The 20,605-nt window shown below is 43.8% G+C and overlaps 1 protein-coding gene across 4 annotated transcripts in view; it reads right to left on the minus strand.

Moving 5' to 3' along the window:
* AXIN2 (axin 2) overlaps positions 1–20,605 on the minus strand; it is a 52,835-nt gene that overhangs the window by 14,199 nt on the left and 18,031 nt on the right. For 3 of the 4 annotated variants that reach the window (XM_087710216.1, XM_087710215.1, XM_087710218.1), the window contains 6 exons: positions 9,386–9,488; positions 3,959–4,099; positions 2,919–3,427; positions 2,479–2,664; positions 1,927–2,157; positions 866–961 (listed from right to left, as the gene is read on the minus strand). In XM_087710216.1, the coding sequence (XP_087566342.1) occupies positions 866–961; positions 1,927–2,157; positions 2,479–2,664; positions 2,919–3,427; positions 3,959–4,099; positions 9,386–9,488 (1,266 nt within the window). The remainder of the gene's footprint in view (positions 1–865; positions 962–1,926; positions 2,158–2,478; positions 2,665–2,918; positions 3,428–3,958; positions 4,100–9,385; positions 9,489–20,605) is intronic. The other variant, XM_087710217.1, reaches the window with a different exon arrangement.

The following is a 20,605-nucleotide window of genomic DNA, read 5'->3' on the forward strand; positions in this document are numbered from 1 at the left end:
CAGCATAGATAGATTCTCTCCATAACATTTAATTCCTAACCAGGCCTTTCAGATCTTCCAATTCACCTACAATGCCAAGGAATGGGCATATATCCTATATTCTATATATGCATTCCTTTACAGTGAAGTAAATTTAGAAAGCCCTGACTTGTGTAGAACAGCACATCAAAAGCTGCCACTGTTTTTGTATTGGGGGGGGGGGCAGAGATGCACCACATCTGTTTTGATACTTTGACACCACTGTCAAAGGGAAGAGAAAGCCAAGTTCTGGTTCCACTTTGGGAACCTCAAGAAGACAGAACCTGTTGCAAAAATAAGAGTCTTCAGTGGCATGAAGACAAGGCCATCTCTGAGACGAGCCAGACTTGGCACGTCTAAAGGTCACCAAAGGCTACTCTGCCATAATTTTCTCTTCCTAATTTGTTCCAAGTCTTTGTAGAGTGGTTTCAGGAAGCAAAAAAAAAAAAAGCACTAGCACACAGACAGCTGGCTTAAGGTCAGCCAATTAAAAATGAAAAGGGATAGTCATGTGGCTAAGCTTGGACTTCAAACATTACTCATTGCTTAAGATGCCGCATCTAAGAAAGAAAACTTTAATTATTTAGACTCTAGCAGATTCCTTGTCAAAGAAGAACTATCCTGTAATTAGACTAATCCACCAATCTTTGTCCATTTAACTGGAATGCAAACAAAAAGAAGGGGAGAATTAGAGAGCCAAGATTTGAAAATGTTTGGTGTTCACTACAGGCCTTTAAAAAAGAAAAATCCAAACTCCCTTGTAAATGCTCCACTTCCAAAGCAATAAAATTGGGTTTGGGGGGGGAAAAAGGAACCAGCAGCTCTTTACTGTTTATATTGCACTCACTCTTCTGATGTCGTGTTTGTCGTGTTGAAAGGGCCATTCCCTCCCGGTACTGAAGCCAAGTGGTTTCGATCTCTAAGCTGATTTGAAGTTGAACATCTGAAGGATTGGGAAATGGGAGAGGAAGGGGAAAGAGATACAGGAAAACCATTAATACCTTCTCCAAATCCCATTTGTGCACTCAAGACCAAAGTGCTAAAAACGAGCAAGGAAATATTACACATGCTAGAGCCAAAAGTATCTCAGCATCGTCCAAAGACAGGCGAAAGCTTGAATCCCACCACTTAACTGGTTTCTGTTTCACAAGTGTTCATTAAGGAAATCGAACAAACCAGGTTAAATTGGAAGGTTTATATTGCTTTGGCTAGAGAGATTACAATTTGTAAGGTGCATGCTGAATGATAAGACTGAGACGCAGACTGTTCCAAAACCTAAGAATCCCTTGATAGTGAGATGGGTGAAAAATTCAATTTCATAAATAAATAAGCCCACGCAATAGCTTGAGCAAGCCAAAAACTAACTCATAAAATGAAGCCAGTTTCAGTTCTTTTTTTTCACCTTTCAAAAATATCTCAAAAGTAAAAGTGAAAAAGCTTTAGGTTGGTAGGGCCAAATATGGATCCTTATCTTTCAATCCAAGTTTTATTAGCCTCCCTCTCTATTTTAACCAAGTTACAGATTTGGGGAATTGTATGTTACTCAGAATCAGTTTGACCGGAATGGCTAAAAAACCCAGCAACCAATACACAAACAACCATAAACAAATTTAAATCTCTCCTGAGGAAAAAGGGGCTTTATGAATCTGACCTCCTATTTGCCATTGTTCTAGCTGATCACACCTTTAATTTGACTCTACGTTTTGCAACACAATAAGGAATTTGAAAAAGATTCTGCTTGCAGATGCTTTTGTTAGGCAATCTATGGTTTTCACAGGCCTATTTCAGAATATTCTGCCTAGCCTGTCTTCAACAGGGACTGGATTGCTTTTAGCAGGCATCAACCCAGCAGCCCAGCAGGGAGGGGGGGCAGCTTTTGCTTTGACACCCCAATCTGTGGAAAGTTACCGTTGTTTCTGTGGCTTGGACACCTCAGCTAGCCTGCGGCAAGCTTCCTCCAGCTGGGCCAATGTGTTGGGTGGAGTCAGTGGAGGCATGGCGGGATCCTGGACAAAGGGGTGGGCAGGTTGCACAGCCCGTGGGTGGCTGCTGTTGCCCCACTGGTGGTGACGGGCCGGACGCTCCCCAGATGCACCTCTGGTGGAGTCAGCATTGTAGGCCTTCTTCGTGCTTTGCGTGCTGGAAAAAGACAAGGGACCAAAGGGGCAAGGTTATAAAAGCTGAAATACGGGCCTTTCAGAGCAGCTTCTGTTCTGTGTATGCTCAATGAGAAGAAAGGAAAAAAAAGAGAGAGAGAGAAGTCTGTCATAACATGAAAAGGGATTTTTTTTGCCAAAAACATGACATTTTTGTGGTTTTTCTGGTTCCGCGGAACAGCTTTCATATTAAACCAGAGGAGCAAAAGAGCTTCATTTGTTTTTAGTGATTGTAAAAATAGACAGCTGTGTAATAGATAAATATTTACCAGGAGCAAGAGTGTTGCAGACAGCTGATATTTACCTATGGGGCTTGTGCTTAGATTGTCTTTCACTCTCCAACATCCACTGCCAGACGTTCTGGGAGCGATCGGCTTCCCCACTGGGTAGCGGTATGCCTGGTGGGGCAGGGGGGCCACCTCCTTCTCCACCTGGCAGGACGAGGCCATCCTGGAGCTTACAGTTCCTTTTGGGAAGGGTCCCGGTTCTGCTGAGGTTTCCATCAGAGAGAGAACAACAACACTTAGTCTCTGGTGCCTAGTCATTACACAGCAAGAGTTCTGCTAAAACCGCAGGCCCCAGTTGGAGGGGATTCTCCTCCCTGGTCCCATCTCCCCTCTCCCCTCGTCGCACCAACTCCCAGCCGTCCCTTTAGCTTTTAGACAAACAGGCGCAATTCCAGAAGTGTGGACCTATCCCAGCCACCCCCAAGCCATTAGAACTCTTTCCCAAGAGGAAATTCACCTAAATGGCTCCAGCTGAGCGACAGGAAGGTCCGCCCCTTTCGCGTGTCCTCTACATTTTGGATAGCAATAATAATCAGTGCCCCCAGCACACAAGCATTGGACCCGCTGGGCTGCCTCAGCTTCTATCTGCTCTTTCGTTTTGGGAATGGTGTGGTGGTGGATGTAGTGATGGTGAACATGCTTGGTGGTCTGCTTGGTGACAAATCCTTTGCTGAGAAGAGCACAAGCCGCGGGCACGGCATTCTTGCCTGGAGTGGCTATCAGGAACTTGCCCCCCGGGAGTCGGTCGGGGGAACGAGCACGAGGACTATGCCTCCCCATGCCAGGAGACTGACACCCGGGGGTCTTAAGCACACGGGACAGGTGGTCGTCCAGAATGGCCTGAGGATCATCTTCATAGCTGCCGGTGGGAAGGAGCGTGAGTGGGTGCTGCTGATGTTGCACGGCTACAAGCTCTCGGTTGCCCTGGGCAGCGACAGGCGTGTCAGAGATCTCCTTTTCGTCATCCTTCAGGACAAAACATGAAGGACAATGACTCAATCAGCAGAGCTCAATGAGGAGTCCTAGTAAAGCTCTTCAGACATTATGCCTCCCTGCCCCTTGACAGAAATCTGGGGCCAGTGCCTAGTTACATAGATGCTGACAGAATTTGAGGCATCCGCGCACATAGCCCCAAGAGACCTCAGCTGGCAGAAAACAGGCACAGCGGTATTGCTCTGGTTTCATTAGCTTGTGTGACTGCAGTGCCTCTCCACACCTGGCCCTCCTTCTTCACAGAAGGATGACCTGAGCTAAGATTCATTCGTTCGTTCGTTCGTTCGTTCGTTCGTTCGTTCGTTCGTTCGTTCGTTCATTCATTCATTCATTCATTCACTCACTCACTCACTCACTCACTCTCTCAATCCCTCTCTCCCTCTCTCTCTCATGCCTCTTTCTTCCTGCCCATCCTCTCGCCCACCCTCCCCTTCAGCAAAGGGGGGAGCCACCAAGCAGGAACCCATGCAAAGGGAGCAAGAGGGGGGGTTGTCAGGTCCCTACCTCTGTGATTTGCTGCAGCCTCTCTTCCAAGCAATCCATGGTCTCTTGTTCTCGCTTGAGCTTTTCCAACCGAGAGATGAGCTCGGCCGCGAAGGTGGCGGGTTCCACGGGGGTCATTTCCTTGGGGAGCCGGTGGGTTCTCTACACAGAGCGGGGACAGAGACAATAAGCCAAGTTTAACAGGCAGCGCGGGCGAAAGCAGCTCAGTTCGGGGAGCAGGCTGGCTGGCTCCGTTCAGCTTGTTGTGTCTCCATGTTTGGATGAAAAGACGACCGCAACTAGGCATGGTCTGCTTTGGATTTTTATGAGCAAGTGCTGTGGCCTCATGGAGTGACATCTTCCCCAATAGCGTTTGCCTTCGGCAGGAGCAGTTGGTCGCACACCGAGGAACCCTGCTTGTTCTCTCTGTAGTACAACCAGCCCATCAGTAGCTACTCTGAAGTAGAAAATCTTCAAAGACTGTTGTCAAACATCAAATGGAAAACTCAGAGGCGGGAGGGGGGGGGAGAGAGAGAGACTTTAAGTCAAGGAATAAAAGTGGAGTATAAACAGAAAGGAGTTGGAAATTAAAATAAAAATAAGACGGGGGAGAAAAAGGGAAGGGAGCGGGGGAGGGAGGAAGGGAGGGAGGGAAAGAAAAGGAGTCAAATGGTGGCAGATCAGAGAAGGGCTGGTAATTTATTTCCTGGCTACACACTGGGCACCTTTGAGGTAGTGTTGTCTCAACAGTGTCCTGGATCTTTCTCCCTCTCTCTCCCTCTGTTCTTCTCCCCCCCTCCCTGCCCTCCATCTCTTTGTACAGAAAATGAAGGAAGCTGCTACGGGCAAACGGCGCTACACTGCTGAGCCCGGCTGCCTCCAGCAGATCTATCAAGGGAAAACGCAGCACCTCCAAATCAAGGCTGGAATATGAAAAGGCAAGCAGAAATCTCTGCCGAGAAAGAAGCCAGGAAAGGGGGGGGGAGGAAAGGCCCCCTCCCGCCCCATCTCTATTCTCCTCTCATCTCCCCCACAAGCACTCCCGTTTCTTGCCTTCTTCGCCCTCCAGTTCTGGATACACAAACATACACACAATACTTTTTTTTGTTCGGGGCGTTTTTTAGAGGGTTTTTTTTTAAAGGGGGGGGGGAAGCTGAACTGCCAAGGCTTTCACAGGCTGCCCATGAGGTAAGGTTGGGCCTCTCTCTCTCTCTGGTAACCACTTAGCTTCAGAAATGATGTGAGGGGAGAAAAAGGCGACTCTGCAGGAAATTGTCACTCTTACACAAGCTGGCTCTATTCAGCTCCTTGATCAAAGCACTGCCTTACAGAGAAAGTCGATTTGCACACCCCAGGACAAAATAATCTAATTTACAAGCAGAAGCTATAGAGAACTTTTTTTAATGGCAGAAGCAGAAGAAAATACTATATACAAACATACCAATAAATAAATACATGGGGACATGCAAACCCTAGACACCAATAAAGGAAAATATTTGTAGTTCAGGGTTGAAATGGAGGTCCTTGGCACTTCTGGAGCTTGGCTGCTTTCTTGCAGACGTTTCATTACCCAACTAGTTAACAGCATCAGTGCTACTGCCATAGACCAGACATTGATTGTAGACATAGATACTGATGATCTTACCAAGTTTGGCTAATGAGACATCTGCAAGTAAACAACCAAGCTCAGAGAGCACCGAAGACCCTAAAGTGGTTCCCAACCTTTTTTTTTTGGCCATGTCCCACCTGATCCCCCCCCCCATGACATATAATTCTTACTTTACTCAAAAAGTGAACTCTACACAAACGGAGGAAGCCTAAAAAGAAGCCTAAAAGGCTATTGAGTTGGTTTAAACAAGGTTCAAATTGCCCCCATTAAAAATCAAATTGCCCCCCTGTGGGGAGTGGGCCAACATTGGGAACCACTGCCCTAGAGTCTCCAGGGGTGTCAAACTAGTGGTCCCCAGGCAAGATGCCTCACATGCAGGCCAAGCCCACCCCAACTCAGCAAAGGGAAGCAACAGCAATGTGCCACCATGAGTTTGATACCCACGCCCTAAGACAATCCCCATCAATCTCAGAGACATACAGTATTTCACCTGGGGTTTCTCATCCCTTAAGAGAACAGGAAGTTGAATTTGCTTACATTGATCACAAGATCAGCTTAGAACATAGAATTCATCAGAGTTGGAAGGGACCTTGGAGGTCCCTTCTCTCTAGCAAGAGACTCTATAATATCATTTCAGACAAATGGCTGTCCAGTTTCTTCTTGAAAGCCTCCAGCTTGTACTTGCCTATGTAACAACCTACAGTAGCAGAAAAGTATTCACTTCCAATTGACACCCTCAAATTCGTGTCCTCCACGCACATGGGCTCCCCCATCCCCCATCTCTGTTTCACCACAATGAAACAGAAGGGGGATGATGGGAGCTGCAGTCAATTTGCCCTACTAGGAGAGGATTGATGATGGAGCTCTAGGCCAACATATTAAGAAGACCCTATGCCCATGACGGTGAAGGCACACGGAGCCCTCCCTGCAGGCACCCACCCCAGCCATCACCCAGCTCAGCTCCACTGTGCATGCACGCGCTCCTCCCAGCAGCCAGTTGGTTTTGGGGTCTCTGCCATGCACGTGGGAGATGTTCATGCAAGCATGGTGGAAGGGGGTTGTGCGCGCATGCGCAGGGGGCAGGGGAAGTGCGGGGTCGCCCCGCAGCCTGTTTTTGGTCCCAGGAGGCTTCAAGGAGGCCTACTAGGCCCAAAATGGGGCAAAGGGGGGGTGCAGTGTGCCACCCCCGCAGCCCTTGTTTGGTCTCAGGAAGCTGCGGGGAGGCAGGGGGAGTGTGGGGTTTGCACATTCACGCACATGGGGGTGGGGAGCACGGTGGGGTGTCACGTGCACATTGCGTTATGAGTGTGGGTGGGCACGCACGCTTTTGACATGCCAGGACAAAAAGGTTGGCCATTACTGCCCTACGCTAAAGAAAGCTGCACCACAAGAATCACACAGCGTTATCACCCTGAAACCCTCTGCATTTTAGACGAGAAAATAACTCAAATTTCCAAACAAGCACTATTAGATTAACTTTTTGCAAGGAAGCCAACAAGCAAGAAGAAGTCCTAGGATGGGGGAGGGGGCAGAATGGGAGGTGAGGGGAGGCTTTTTTGGTACAAATATCCTTTTTCCTTTGAAGGATCTGGGAAATCTATTTCCTGCTTTAACAGTTGCTAAAAGGTGGCGGGGGGGAGGGGGGGAGAGAAATCCTGGCTCTGCTTAAACAAATAGCAGAAGGCCCAGTGACTTCAATGAGAACATAACTCCTCCTGGTGCGTTCCTCCCTCTTGGACATCCCGAAGCAGAACAGCAAATGTAAAGCTTTTTTTTTTTAAAAGCCCTCAAATAAAATAAAGCAGCTGTGGAAGTTCACTGTGAGATTTCCCCCCTCTTTCTCTTACCACCCTCAAGCCAATCCATCACATGGTTTAACAGGCTTTTTTGAACGTTCCTGCAGCAGCAAACAAGCAGGATAAAACAAGCCCAGTTTTCTACCAATCATCTATCCACAAATGAGACCCACACAAGGCAGTCTCATGTCAGACCCAGAGCCTTCGGGAAAGGAATCATCCAGGCCAGGCTTTGGCTAGGAACCATGGAACTTATCGTCCAAGACATCTGGCAGATCCCGCCAAAAATCATCTCAGCCCAATGTTTCCCCACTAATAGCTGCTAGCCAGATGCTCCCAGAAACTCCCAAGCTGGGTCAGGAGTCCAAGTCATGTTTTCACTGATCTCATCTTAAAGCAGATTCTAAACCTCCCCTGTAGTTGTTCCCCTATAGCTCTAAAAAAGAGAGAATGGGAAAAGTGGAAAGGAAAATTTTCAGGTCCAAATACCAGGACGAATTTCCAAACCGATTGGGAATCTCTTTGAAAAGTATATGGTACAACTCACTCTCTCTCTCTCTCTCTCTCTCTCTCTCTCTCTCTCTCCTCTCTCTCTCCTCTCTCTCTCTCCCTCCATCCCTCCCCCCCCTCTCTCTCTCCCTCCTTCCCTCTCTCCCTCCCTCCCTCCCTCTCTCTCTCCCTCCCTCCTTCCCTCTCTCTCATTTTTTTAAAGAATTCTTATGTATTCTATGGAAGTCCACTTACACAGGCTATCCTTGACTTACAACCATTCATTTAGTGACCGTTCAAAGTCACAACGGCACCAAAAAAAGTGACATGACTGTTTTTCATACAACTGTTGTGGGTATCCCCGTGGTCATGTGATCAAAATTTGGCCACTGGGCAACTGGCATGTATTTATGATGGTTGCAGTGTCCCGGGGTCATGTGATGACCTTTTGCAAACTTCTGACAAGGAAAGTCAATGGGGAAGCCAGATTCACTTAACAACCACGTGACTAACGTAACATCCGCAGTGATTCACTTAAGAACCGTGGCAAGAAAGGTCATGAACTAGGGCAAAACTCACTTATCTTGCTTAGCAGTGGAAATTGTAGGCTCAATTGTGGTCAATAAGTCAAGGACTATTTGTATATCTGTACTTTCTCTCTGATCACTGCCCTATTTCTCTTTATCCCACCCTCTCAAACAGCAGAGAAGAGAAACAGTCCTCAGAAAGGGGTGCAAGAAGGGACTGTTAATCCCCACACACTTTGGGTGCCCCATAGGCTGGCCTAGCACAAAGCAGATTCCCAGATCGGGTATACTTTAAGTAGCACTTAGGTCAACATCCTTCAGAGCAAAATGAACTTCTTTGTGGCAGATAAAACAGATCCAGTATCTCTAAGCAACATTTGCTAAACAGGTGGGAAGAGAAAACGAGTACCATTTTATCATTTTAGTAAATTATCTTTCCAGTTATCCTCACAACAGGGAATCAAAATCTGTCGTCGCCCTTTATTTTACAATATTCATAGCCCACCGCCATTCTGCAGAACTCCGGTTCGAAGACAAGCACATAAAGCAAACAGATAAACACAGTATTACAGGTAGTCCTTGTTTTACAACCGCAATTGGAACCAGAATTTCCATTGTCAAACATTGTGGCTGTTAAGTGAGTTGTGCCTGATTTCATGAGCTTTTTGTCGCTAGAGTTGCTTCGCGAACCACTGCAATTGTTCAGGGAATTCCCCATTGATTTTGCTCGTTGGATTCCTGGGATAGGAATCACTGGGACACTGCAACTGTGGTGAATACATGGCAGTTTACAAGCACCCAGATTTTGATCACATTACTGTGACAGTCATAAGTGTAAGGTTCTTAAGTCGCTTTTTAAATTGCCGATGGAACTTTCGAAGGATCGTTAAACAAATGGTTGTAAGTTGAGGACTACCTGCATTCAAAACGATCGATCAACATCCTAGGCGGCCTTTGAATTCATTCATCTATGGACCAAAGAAATTCAGGCTTCTTAAAATGCTTCGTCAACACCAAAAGTACTTACCGGAAAGTGAGGTAGAGAAACTTGCCCATTGGCCTTGACACTACGATGCATTTCCCTCTGGAGCTGCTTCTTGTTCCCGATTCTGTAAGGAGGGATCCCATCACTAGACACAAGAAAAGAAACAATTTTAATATTCAGTTTAGAGCTTTAAGTATTCAACTGCATCAAGAGCCAGTGATTTGGATTTTCTCTTTTAATGAGAGGCTAACAGCCTTCCATTACATAGATGCTTAGAGAGGGCAAAATCTCTATCTATCTATCTATCTATCTATCTATCTATCTATCTATCTATCTATCTATCTATCTATCTATCTATCTATCTAATCTATCTAATCTATCTATCTATCTATCTATCTATCTATCTATCTATCTATCATCTATCTATCTATCTATCTATCTATCTATCTATCTATCTATCTATCTATCTATCTATCTATCTATCTATCTATCTTCTTTTAGAGAAGGCCCCACACAGACCAAAGCTGGATTTATAAGCATAAGACAAGCCTTCAGATTTCCAAGCCAACTTCTTCCCTATTTAAATTCAACTGAGCTATAAATGTTTTTCTACTGGGAGGAAGAAAAAAAGGTAAAAGAAGAACACATCTGTTTGTTAGACCCCGGAACCTGGTTGCTAAGGCTTTCTCCCCCTTCTTTATTATTTTCCCCCTCCACTTTAAATGTGAGTGGTTTCTTAAAAGTCACAATTCAAGGTAAAAATCCCTGGTTTTGCTTGCAGCCCGGCATAATGCTAAATGGCACGTTAAAGTAGAAAAATAGCAGCAGTAGGGATTGATTGATGGCACTTCTGTCCCTTCCTACATGCAATATTACAGGTCTTTCCAGTGGTGCAGTCTGAAATGCCAAGTACTTTAACATAAATTGTTCCTGTAGGAAAAGCCAGTGTAATCTATAGCCTTCTAGAAAGGCATCCAGGACTCTAAAAATAGGAATCTTCAAATGAAGACATGGAATGTTTTTAGAATAGTCAAGTTACTCTCCGCTTACCTCTTCACTTTCATTATTTTCAGAGAGTAGGAGGGGGGGGGGAAACAGTTTCCTAAACTGATGAAGGAGCTTTCACGCTTAGTGCTTGAATGCATGCACACTGATGGATTGAGAGGCAGATATGAGCGTGCAAGCACGCACACACATGCACACAGACAAATATAAACTTTATGTACATATCAACTATTTATTTGTAAGATATAAATAAACTTTCTCTATACGCTCCTAGGGTAGTGCTGTCAAACTCCCAGCCCATGGGCCGAATGCGTCATGTGCTAGACACGCCCACACCCAATTTAGCGAAGGGGGGGAAAGTCCCAATACATCATGTGATGATGCCGTGACAATGTGAGTTTGACACCCCTGTCCTAGGGCAATAGATGCAGTTCTCCATCCTGCATTTCTCCTCTTTAATAATCGCCCTATGAGGTTGTAATTGAGTTGACACAATGACCAGTTCAAGGTCACCCACCAGCTTCCATGGTTGATCATGGACTTGAATTTGGGTTTTTATAATCCTAGTCCAACATATGGGTAATGGGTAAGCCTCAACTCACAGCCATAATGGAACCCCAACATTTCCATTGCTAAGCAGTTGTTAAGTGATTTTTTGTCCCATAGACACAAGAATAGTTTTTTCCCCAAACGCCATCACTCTGCTAAACAAATAATTCCCTCACCACTGTCAAACTATTCACTAAGGCAGTGTTTCCCAACCTTGGCAACTTGAAGATGTCTGGACTTCAACTCCCAGAATTCCCCAGCCAGCATTCGCTGGCTGGGGAATTCTGGGAGTTGAAGTCCGGACATCTTCAAGTTGCCAAAGGTTGGGAAACACTGCACTAAGGCTGCATTATTATTACTATTAGTCTTCTCATTGTTCCTATCACCCATCTTTCTTTGTCTTTTTTATGTACACTGAGAGCGTTTGCACCAAAGACAAATTCCTTGTGTGTCCAATCACACTTGGCCAATAAAGAATTCTATTCCATTCCATTCCATTCTATGACGTTTTTGCCATTGTTGTTAAGTGAATCAACGCAATGCTTAAGTTAGTAACATGGTTGTTAAATGAATCTGGCTTTCCCCCATTGACTCTGCCTGTCTGAAAGTTGCAAAAGGGATCACATGACACTGGCAGACTGCAACCATCATAAATGCATGCTGGTTGCCAAGCATCCAAATTTTGATCACGTGACCACGGTGATGTTGCAATGGTCCTAAGTGATCATAAGTCCCTTTTCCAGTGCTGCTGCAACTTTGAATAGTCATTTAGTGGTAAATTGAGGGCTACCTGTTTTAACTATTTCATCACCTTGACTCTATATCATATGCATACTGTATGTAAGCATAATGAACAAATGGTAGGATAAATCAATATTTTATGTAACTTTAAAAATCCTTGAAAGAAAAAGAAAGTGATTACATACACGTGTGTGTGTGTGTGTGTGTGTGTGTGTGTGTGTGTGTGTTCGATTGAAGGCTACATTCAGATTATTAAGACCCCAGTCATGGAAGTCGAAAATTATGCTGTAATTCAGGATGCTATTCTGAATTCTCCACTGTTGATTATTTCAATATGAAGAATGGGGGAAAAGCTAAAATCCTTATTATGAAACCTCCTACCCCCTTTTATTCCTTAACTCAGATAATATAAACAGATGGTTTTTAAAGGCAAGAGGTGTAAATCCAATTAAATCCAATTGCATTTGTTTCTGTATAAATATGCATGCCTGCACTGCCATAGCCACCCATTTTGAAAATGTTTGGAAACTAATTGTTGCAACGGCCTGTTGGTAAAACAAGTCCGATTGGGAGGGGGAGGGGGGAATGTCCTGTCTCTGGGAAAATATTTTCTGAGCCCAGATCTGCAGAATTTTGAGGTGGAAAAAACCATAAATTCTCTAAGCCAAGTTGAGCCACTGGCAACTTTTTTAGACCATGTACCACTCCGAATCTTACACTGGTTTGGGCAACCATTCAATGGCATCCTTGTCTTGGGTTGAGACTCATCCTGATTGAGTTTCTAAGAGAGGTAAATCTAAACAAGACTGGAGAGCAAAGAGGCTTGGGATCCTGGTTTACAATATTTTAATCAGGTCAAGAATTCTCAAGACTTTTCCTTCATACAGACCATGAACATGTTCAAAAGCGTCTGAGGCCCACCTCATAAACAAGGGGTTAGGACTTGGCAAACGTAAGTCTCTTCTCAGTTGGCTCCCTAGGAGCCCAACTTTAAAATTACTACTAAAGGTTTATTGTGCGACCTTGTTTGAACAAGACCAATGACCAAAATCTGATTCATTTCTAAAAATTATTTTCTGCTGCTCCAGGGACCACCTATGCTTCCCTTATGGATCTCAAGCGGTTCCCAGCACTGAAGCACTGAATCCCAGAACTTCATTCTGAAGCAATTCCTATCTTAATAATGATGCATCACTCAAACTTGCATATACTCAAATCCTGCTCCATCCCTCAAAAGAGAGCCATGACGTTTTTGCCTATGCAAAACATCTGCTCCTCAAAGATTCATAGATATGAACTAGGACAGGAGATTGTGTAACCTCTGTATCTCTCAGCTTAAAAGCCGAGGTGGCACAATGGTTAGAGTGTAGTACTGCAGGCTACTTTAGCTGACTGCTAACTGCAGTCTGGCAGTTCAAATCTCACCAGGCTCAACGTTGACTCAGCCTCCCATCCTTCCGAGGTGGGTAAAATGATGATCCAGATTGTTGGGGGCAAAATACTGATTCTGTAAACTGCTTAGAGAAGGCTGTAAAAGCACTTCTGAGAGGCATGAACTAATAATGGGCCAGGTTATGAGAAAATTGGGAGTTTGCTAGGTCATCAGGCAGAAAGAAAAATCAGTCCCCAATCAAACTCATTCTCCTGCTTCCCAATAAAAGTTCATGGAGAGATTTGTGGTCCATGTTAATGACTTCGCAACTCTCAACTTTCTATCGGAAATAAAGACAACATGTTCATTCTTCTCTCTAAAGAGAAAACTGAAAATCCCAAGAGTAAAATCATTATATGGAAATACTTATTGAACGAACCTACAGTCTTTATATAACTCCCTTCTCAGAAATGTGACTGAGGTTATTTAATTTTGATACACCATGATTCTAAAGAAAGCCATCCTGGCTGGTGTCATCACCAAGGGGAAAATCATAGGATCACCAGGCCGAATCGGGGAAGATGCCTATTGCCATTTGAGTTTGATCTCATGCAAACATTCTCCAAACTAACTTAGTTTGGGTAGCACAGAGGATATAGAAAGGCAAAATCTTTCCTCAAACTTGTGGATGTCTCTTCCTCAGAATACCTCTGCTCCAAATGTGATGTGTTGGGTACAGTTGGTTGTGGAGAGGGCAATATTTTTAACACATTTGCAGTTCCATTTGCCTCCAAGAAACAGGTAAAACCAAGCTGAAGCAGGTGGCCCAGTTCAAAAACCATCTCAGGCATTAAGTTCTCTGAAGAACACACAATGCAACTAGAGCTTCTAAATGTACAACATTCAGATCGCATAGTTAGAAGGGGAGCTTAAGAGATCGTCTAGCACAGCATCCCTGAAAAGTGACCAACCAACCTCTGTTTGAAGACAGAGCACAATTTCCTATTTTGTATGGCCAATCATGCTTTTGAACCACTTCTCTCTCCACCTAGCTTTTAGTTTGGCAACTTACTTTTTTTTCCATAGTATAACATTCCTGGGAGTAGATTGCAGATTCAGTCATAGCAGCAAACTACAGTTTACAGAATTCACTCATCATACTAATCCATTCCATGATTTGTTTAGGTTTTTGCTCATTTCCCCCTGTTTCTCTTCCTATATGATATACAAAAAAGACTTAACTAGCTAAGACTCTTAATATAAATGGAAGAGAAAGCTAGCAGATGCAGATATTGGTAGTGAAGTGAGTGAGTTCTCTATATTGTTCCGATTCATAAACTTTCCATGCTTTTACAAATAAATTGTAATCATTACAGAGGCGTCATTACCTGGCTAAATAGCATCTTCAGTGAAGATACTACCTAGCTGGGTTATGAAATGTCCACAAGTAAGCTACCATGCTCAGAGAGCACCAAGGATTTCAGAGTTCAACCCCAAACTGCATGTGTTTGCTTCGATTTGTAATCATTAAGTTATTCATGTTCTACCACATCATATGCTGCAGTTACTGTTTTCAAGCACTTCAGAAACTTGTACTTTTCGAAAATACATATGCATGGATTAGCTTTGTGTTTGTACTGGGCTTGCACAGCATTGAAAACTAACCATAATGGCAGAGTTCACACAGCACGTAACAACTAACTTGATGGGCTTCTAGTTCAGTTTATTGTGTGAGTACAGTATGAGTGCAACACTGGACCTGACCAGTGGTGGGTTGCCAACTTTTTTAGTACTGGTTCAGGCGCGCTCACACACGATGCTTCTACGCATGTGCAGAAGCATCCGGGTGGGCGGGCGGAGCCTGCCATCACCGCTACAGCCGGTTCACCCAATCCGGGCCAAATTGGGACCAACCCGCCTCTGGAACTGACCTTGTCCTGTAATTCCACTTTGCTAACATAAATATAAAACTTAAGATGCATATTATTCTTCCCTGTTTATTTCTGACTTTTAAATGGCACTATCGATATTTTACCTGTATTTATTCCATGCAAGCCATCAACATTTTTAAAAAAAAATTCTGGTACTGTAAAAATATGTTTAATAAATAAATAAACAAATAGCAGGTGTATTGGTACTGTATTGGTAACATACTAAATCGCCATCTGTGAACGATAATCTGTAATTACTAATCCAACATCATACCATACTCTATTTTAGCATGGTCCATGAACCAGGCCATTACTCAAAGCCATTTATGGTTTGCTTTGGCTTAGATAAACATATTGTGGTTTGTTAACTGTGATGTACAATATGATTTATCCACAGGCAATGGGCAATGCCAGTTAATAAACCCAAAAACTCTCTGCAGGAGAGGAAAAGAGGTGCGGGAACTCAGGTATGGCATGATAATATACAGCTGTTAACACAGGCCCAGATGTTGACCTGAAACTGGAATTTGAATGCCCCATCTCCCATGCTTCTCTGTGGGAGATTATCCCATTTATGTTTCAAGAGCTGAGATGCTTCTAGCCAACTTGGCTGCAGAGAAGAAACCTGACACCAACCACAGCATCACATTCCTCCAACCGCTCAGACTTATGCTGGAATACAGCTTCTTTCTGTTGTGATGTTACAACAGGGATGTCTTCTGTCCTCACTTGTGCAAAAGCCAGCTCCCTTCCCCAGGCTAGCCTACCCCTTAAGTGGCCAAGGACAGAAAAAGCCCGCCATTCAATTTTCTTTCCCTAGGGAAGGGCAACACTAACATAACAGTCAGTTAGCAATAGAATATAATTTTTTATTGACCAAGTGTGATTGGACACACAAGGAATTTGTCTTTGGTGCATAGGCTCTCAGTGTACATAAAAAGACAAGATACATTCATCAAGAATCGTAAGGTACAACACTTAATGATAGTCATAGCAGAGGTGGGTTCCTACCGGTTCGGCCAAATAGGTAGTAACATGGCGGACTTGATACCTGGAACTGATAGCAACCCAGGCCTGCCACACCCCTGAACTGGTTCTCCTACCGCGGTGCCATCTTGATTTTCGGTTCTGCACATGCGCAGAACAAATTTCATTGCAGAAATGTATTTTTTTCCTTTTTTACATTTTGCGCATGCACAGATAATTTTAGGTGCAAATGTGCACGCGCGCCGAACCAGCATTAATTCCGGTAGCAACTCACCCCTGAGTCATAGGGTACAAATACAGTAAGCAATCAAATCATACTAGGAAACAATCAATATAAATTCTAAGGATACAAGCAACAAAGTTGCAGTCCTGCAGTCATAAGTGGGAGAAGGTGGCTGATAGGAATGATGAGAAAACTAATAGTAACAGTAATGCAGACTTAGTTAATAGTTTGACAGTGTTGAGAGAATTATGTGTTTAGCAGAGTGATGGCGTTCGGGGAAAAATCTAGTTGGCTGCTTCTGTGCTGGGAAAGTTGGGGAGGAGGAGTGGGCTCCTTTTCCAAAATGCCATCAGCCAGCCCTGTGACATCCTTGGGGTAGGCTAGCTCCTCTCTGGGCTCCTTGAGCACATTAAGATTTCATTTCCATAATTTCCCTAGCAGGCACCACACTTGGTGCACTTGGTATTAAATGAGTTTTGTCCCATTTTACAACCTTCCTTGACACAGAAGCTAAGAGAATCACTGCAGTTATTAAGTGAATCATGTGGTTAGTAAGTAAATCCAGCTCTTCCCCCATTGAGTTTGCTGGCTGGGAAGGCTGCAAATAGTATTCACATGACCCCAGGATATCTTAAGTATATGTCCATTTTCATCCTGTGGCCTTGGGGATGCTGCAATGGTCATAAATCTGTGGACTGGTCATAAGTCATTAAACTAATGGTCATACCTGTAAACCACTTGACGCTTCTAAAGAACAGGGGGATATAAATCAAATGACTAAAGGAAATTCTTGTTTCAAGAATTGCTTTGAACGATAGAATGCATGACTAAAATACCTGCCCTAAGTTGGGGATCTAATTATTTCTTCCTTGATCCCTACTTTTGATAACTTTTTATTTGATGGGGAATCCTGGAGAACCTGAAAAGTTGCACATTCTTTTGTGACATTCATTGGTCTGATTTAGACCTTACATTTTATTGATGGTGCTGCTCTTCATCACAACCTTGTGATGAGTCCATTGGGGCTGAGTGCGAGCCACTAGATCCACCTCTCCAGAGAAGCTCTTGTGGCAGAAAGTGGACGAAACTATGCTCTTCCTACTCCTGGTGCAACACCTCTACCACTATACTCCACTTCATAAAGAGCATACTCAATATTGTAGCAATTCTTGAAACAAGCTCAAGGAAATCAAGAATTCTCACTAAGAAAATGTTCAGAGGTGGTCATTTTCATAAGGTTCTGACCAGTAGTGGACGTTTTGAATAGTTCAGAGAACTGGTGAATACCACCTCTGACTGGTCCCATCCTCATCTATTCTCTGCCTCCCGAATCCCAGCTGATATGGCAGTGAATGGGGATTTTACAGTAACTTTCCCCTGGAGTGGGGAGGGAATGAAGATTTTATAATATCCCTCCCCTGCCACGCCCACCAAACCATACCACACCCACCAAGCCATGCCAACAGAATCGGTAGTAACAAGTTTTGAATCCCACCACTGGTCCAGTTGCATACATTGTGTATTTTGTCAGGCTTATTGCCATGAAAGCATTTTTAAGACTGCACCTACATGGAGGGAAGTGTGCAGTGGAGTACCCCAAGGCTCAGTTTTAGGGCCAGTACTCTTCAACATCTTCATCAATGATTTGGATGAGGGAATAAATGAGGAACTCATCAAATTTGCAAATGACACCAACCTGGCAGGAATAGCCAACACTCCAGAAGACAGGCTTAAGATACAGAAGGATCTTGACAAACTTGAACATTGGGCACTATCTAACAAAATGAAATTCAATGGTGAAAAGAGTTAGGTTCTACATTTAGGCAAGGGAAAACAAAATGCACAGGTACAGTATAGGTGGTACCTTGCTCAATAGTAGTAACTGTGAGAGGGATCTTGGAATCCTAGTGGACAACCATTTAAATATGAGCCAGCAATGTGCAGCAGCTGCCAAAGAAGCCAACACAGTTCTAGGCTACATAAACAGAGGGATAGAATCAAGATGACATGAATTGTTAATACCACTTTATAATGCCTTGGTAAGGCCACACTTGGAATACTGCATTCAGTTTTGGTCGCCACAATGTAGAAAAGATGTGGAGACTCTAGAAAGAGTGCAGAGAAGAGCAACAAAGATGATAAGGGGACTGGAGACTAAAACATATGAAGAACAGTTGCAGGAACTGGGTATGTCTAGTTTAATGAAAAGAAGGACTAGGGGAGACATGATAGCAGTGTTCCAATATCTCAGAGGTTGCCACAAAGAAGAGGGAGTCAAACTATTCTCCAAGGCACCTGAGAGTAGAACAAGAAGCAATGGGTGGAAATTAATCAAGGAGAGAAGCAACTTAGAACTGAGAAGAAAGTTCCTGACAGTTAGAACAATTAATCAGTGGAACAGCTTGCCTCCAGAAGTTGTGAATACCCCAACACTGGAAGTCTTTAAGAAGATGTTGGATAGCCATTTGTCTGAAACGGTATAGGGTTTCCTGCCTAGGCAGGGGGTTGGACTAGATGACCTCCAAGGTCCCTTCCAACTCTGCTATTGTATTGTATTGATCTCCAAATAAACCAGAATTAAGAGCCAGACAGTAGTGGAACTTTGGGTTAGATTAAGCAGCCCATCACAAATGAATTTACATTGGAGGTAGAAGTAAAAGCCAAGGAAAGCCTTTCCCATATTGGTACTTGTGCTGCCACACAAGCTATTGCACAAGTGTGAAACATCACAAACACCTCTTAATCTTCAAGCTCCAAGACATCAAGACATTAAAAAGCCCATCATCCATTTAAGGCAGACCAGATGTCACTCCAGATATCCTCTGGAAGAACACACAACATTTGGTTATTTCAGCACAACAATTTCACTGCATTAGTTTTTCACCCCAAATGTCTCTCTAACCCAGTGGTAGTCAACCTGGTCCCTACCACCCACTAGTGGGCATTCCAGCTTTCATGGTGGGCGGTAAGGATTTGCTGTAACTCCGCTTTATAAATTTTATAAAGTAAAGTTACTTCCCTACTTTATAAATCACCATTACTGTGGAACTGCCACAGTTTAGAAAATTTTACTACTAACAGAGATACAAAAGCGGGCGGTAGGTATAAAAAGATTGACTACCCCTGCTCTAACCAGAGAAAGAGAAGACAGCTCAGATCTTTCAAACCTATTAAATCTGGCAAAAAATATTGAGGCAGAGGGAAAAGAAATTATTTTTTAACCAAATCCAAGATATGAAACTGTACAGTTTCAAACCATGCAACTCAGAACAGGGTCTCAGTTAAGAATCCCCCATGTCGCTTGTCAAAACCATCCTATGGACCAACAGAACTTTACAACATACATAAAAACAAGGTAGACACATCTCAGCCTAAAACAAGATAGACACACCTCAACTATGTGGAGCAGAGCAAAGAACCTAAGCTAAAATAACACAAAGGAGAACATTTAGGGACAGAGAGCTGGGTGTGTTTTAGTAATAGGGTGAGAGGGGAAAAAATCATAAGTATTAAGGGAAACACGTAGGAATCAAGAGCATATAGATCATAAAAGTCAGAGGGGGGTTACACCCGGTTCGGCCTGGATTGGGTGAACCGGTAGTGGTGGTGACAGGAGGCTCCGCCCACCCACCGGACGGACGCCAGCACGTGCACAAGCGTACCGGTAATAAAAAAAATGGAAACCTACGACTGATAAAAGTGTACGAGTGTGAGGCAATATTTATGCTTTCACACAACAGGGCCTGGGGGGGAAAAAAAACCCGACTGAAAATATGAAAAACCTCTTCTAGTTTAGAAAGAAAATCCCGGCTAGGGAAGCCACAGGGTCTCTGATTATTAAGACCACTTCTTCTTTTCGCCTGTCATTGGTTAGCCAGCAGGATACTCAGCCGTAGAGGTTGGGGCTGAGGGTTCTTAATGATTCATCTTGTACTGATAGATTGCTCTGACTTTTATTATTATACATTTTAACTAACCTAAATCCTTATCCATAGCACTTGGGTTAAAAAAAAAAATTGGTTTCGTTATATCTCATTTGGGAATTTCTTGGTGGTTGAAAAGGTGGCCTTCCCGGCCCCTTTGTATCACTTTGTCCTAATTCAATGCTCCTTGTCCATCCAGGTAGCCCCTCTCCAATTCCCTTCCAGTGTTTGGGAGACTCCCCAACGGAGCAATTGGAGAAACGAGAGGGATCCTCTGAATTGGCTTACTTAAGAACGCCCTCTGTCTTGGAACAAGCTGTTAATTGAACTTAAATAAAAGACTCAATGAGTGTCATGTTAGGAGGGGGCCTTCCTTAATAGCCTGAGAAACAGAACTGGGTATCCTAATGAGGATTTGAGCATTTTTGGTTCTTGAATATTTAAAATAAAAGAGCACTGGAACAAGGCAAGAATTGATCATGCATTCGTGTGAACGAGACAGACAGCTGCTTCTCAAATTTAAAATTAGGG

This window comes from Thamnophis sirtalis, unplaced genomic scaffold (genome assembly GCF_051295495.1).
Source record: "Thamnophis sirtalis isolate CommonGarterSnake01/CBP01778 unplaced genomic scaffold, rThaSir2_p1.2 scaffold_3, whole genome shotgun sequence".
Taxonomy (NCBI): domain Eukaryota; kingdom Metazoa; phylum Chordata; class Lepidosauria; order Squamata; family Natricidae; genus Thamnophis; species Thamnophis sirtalis.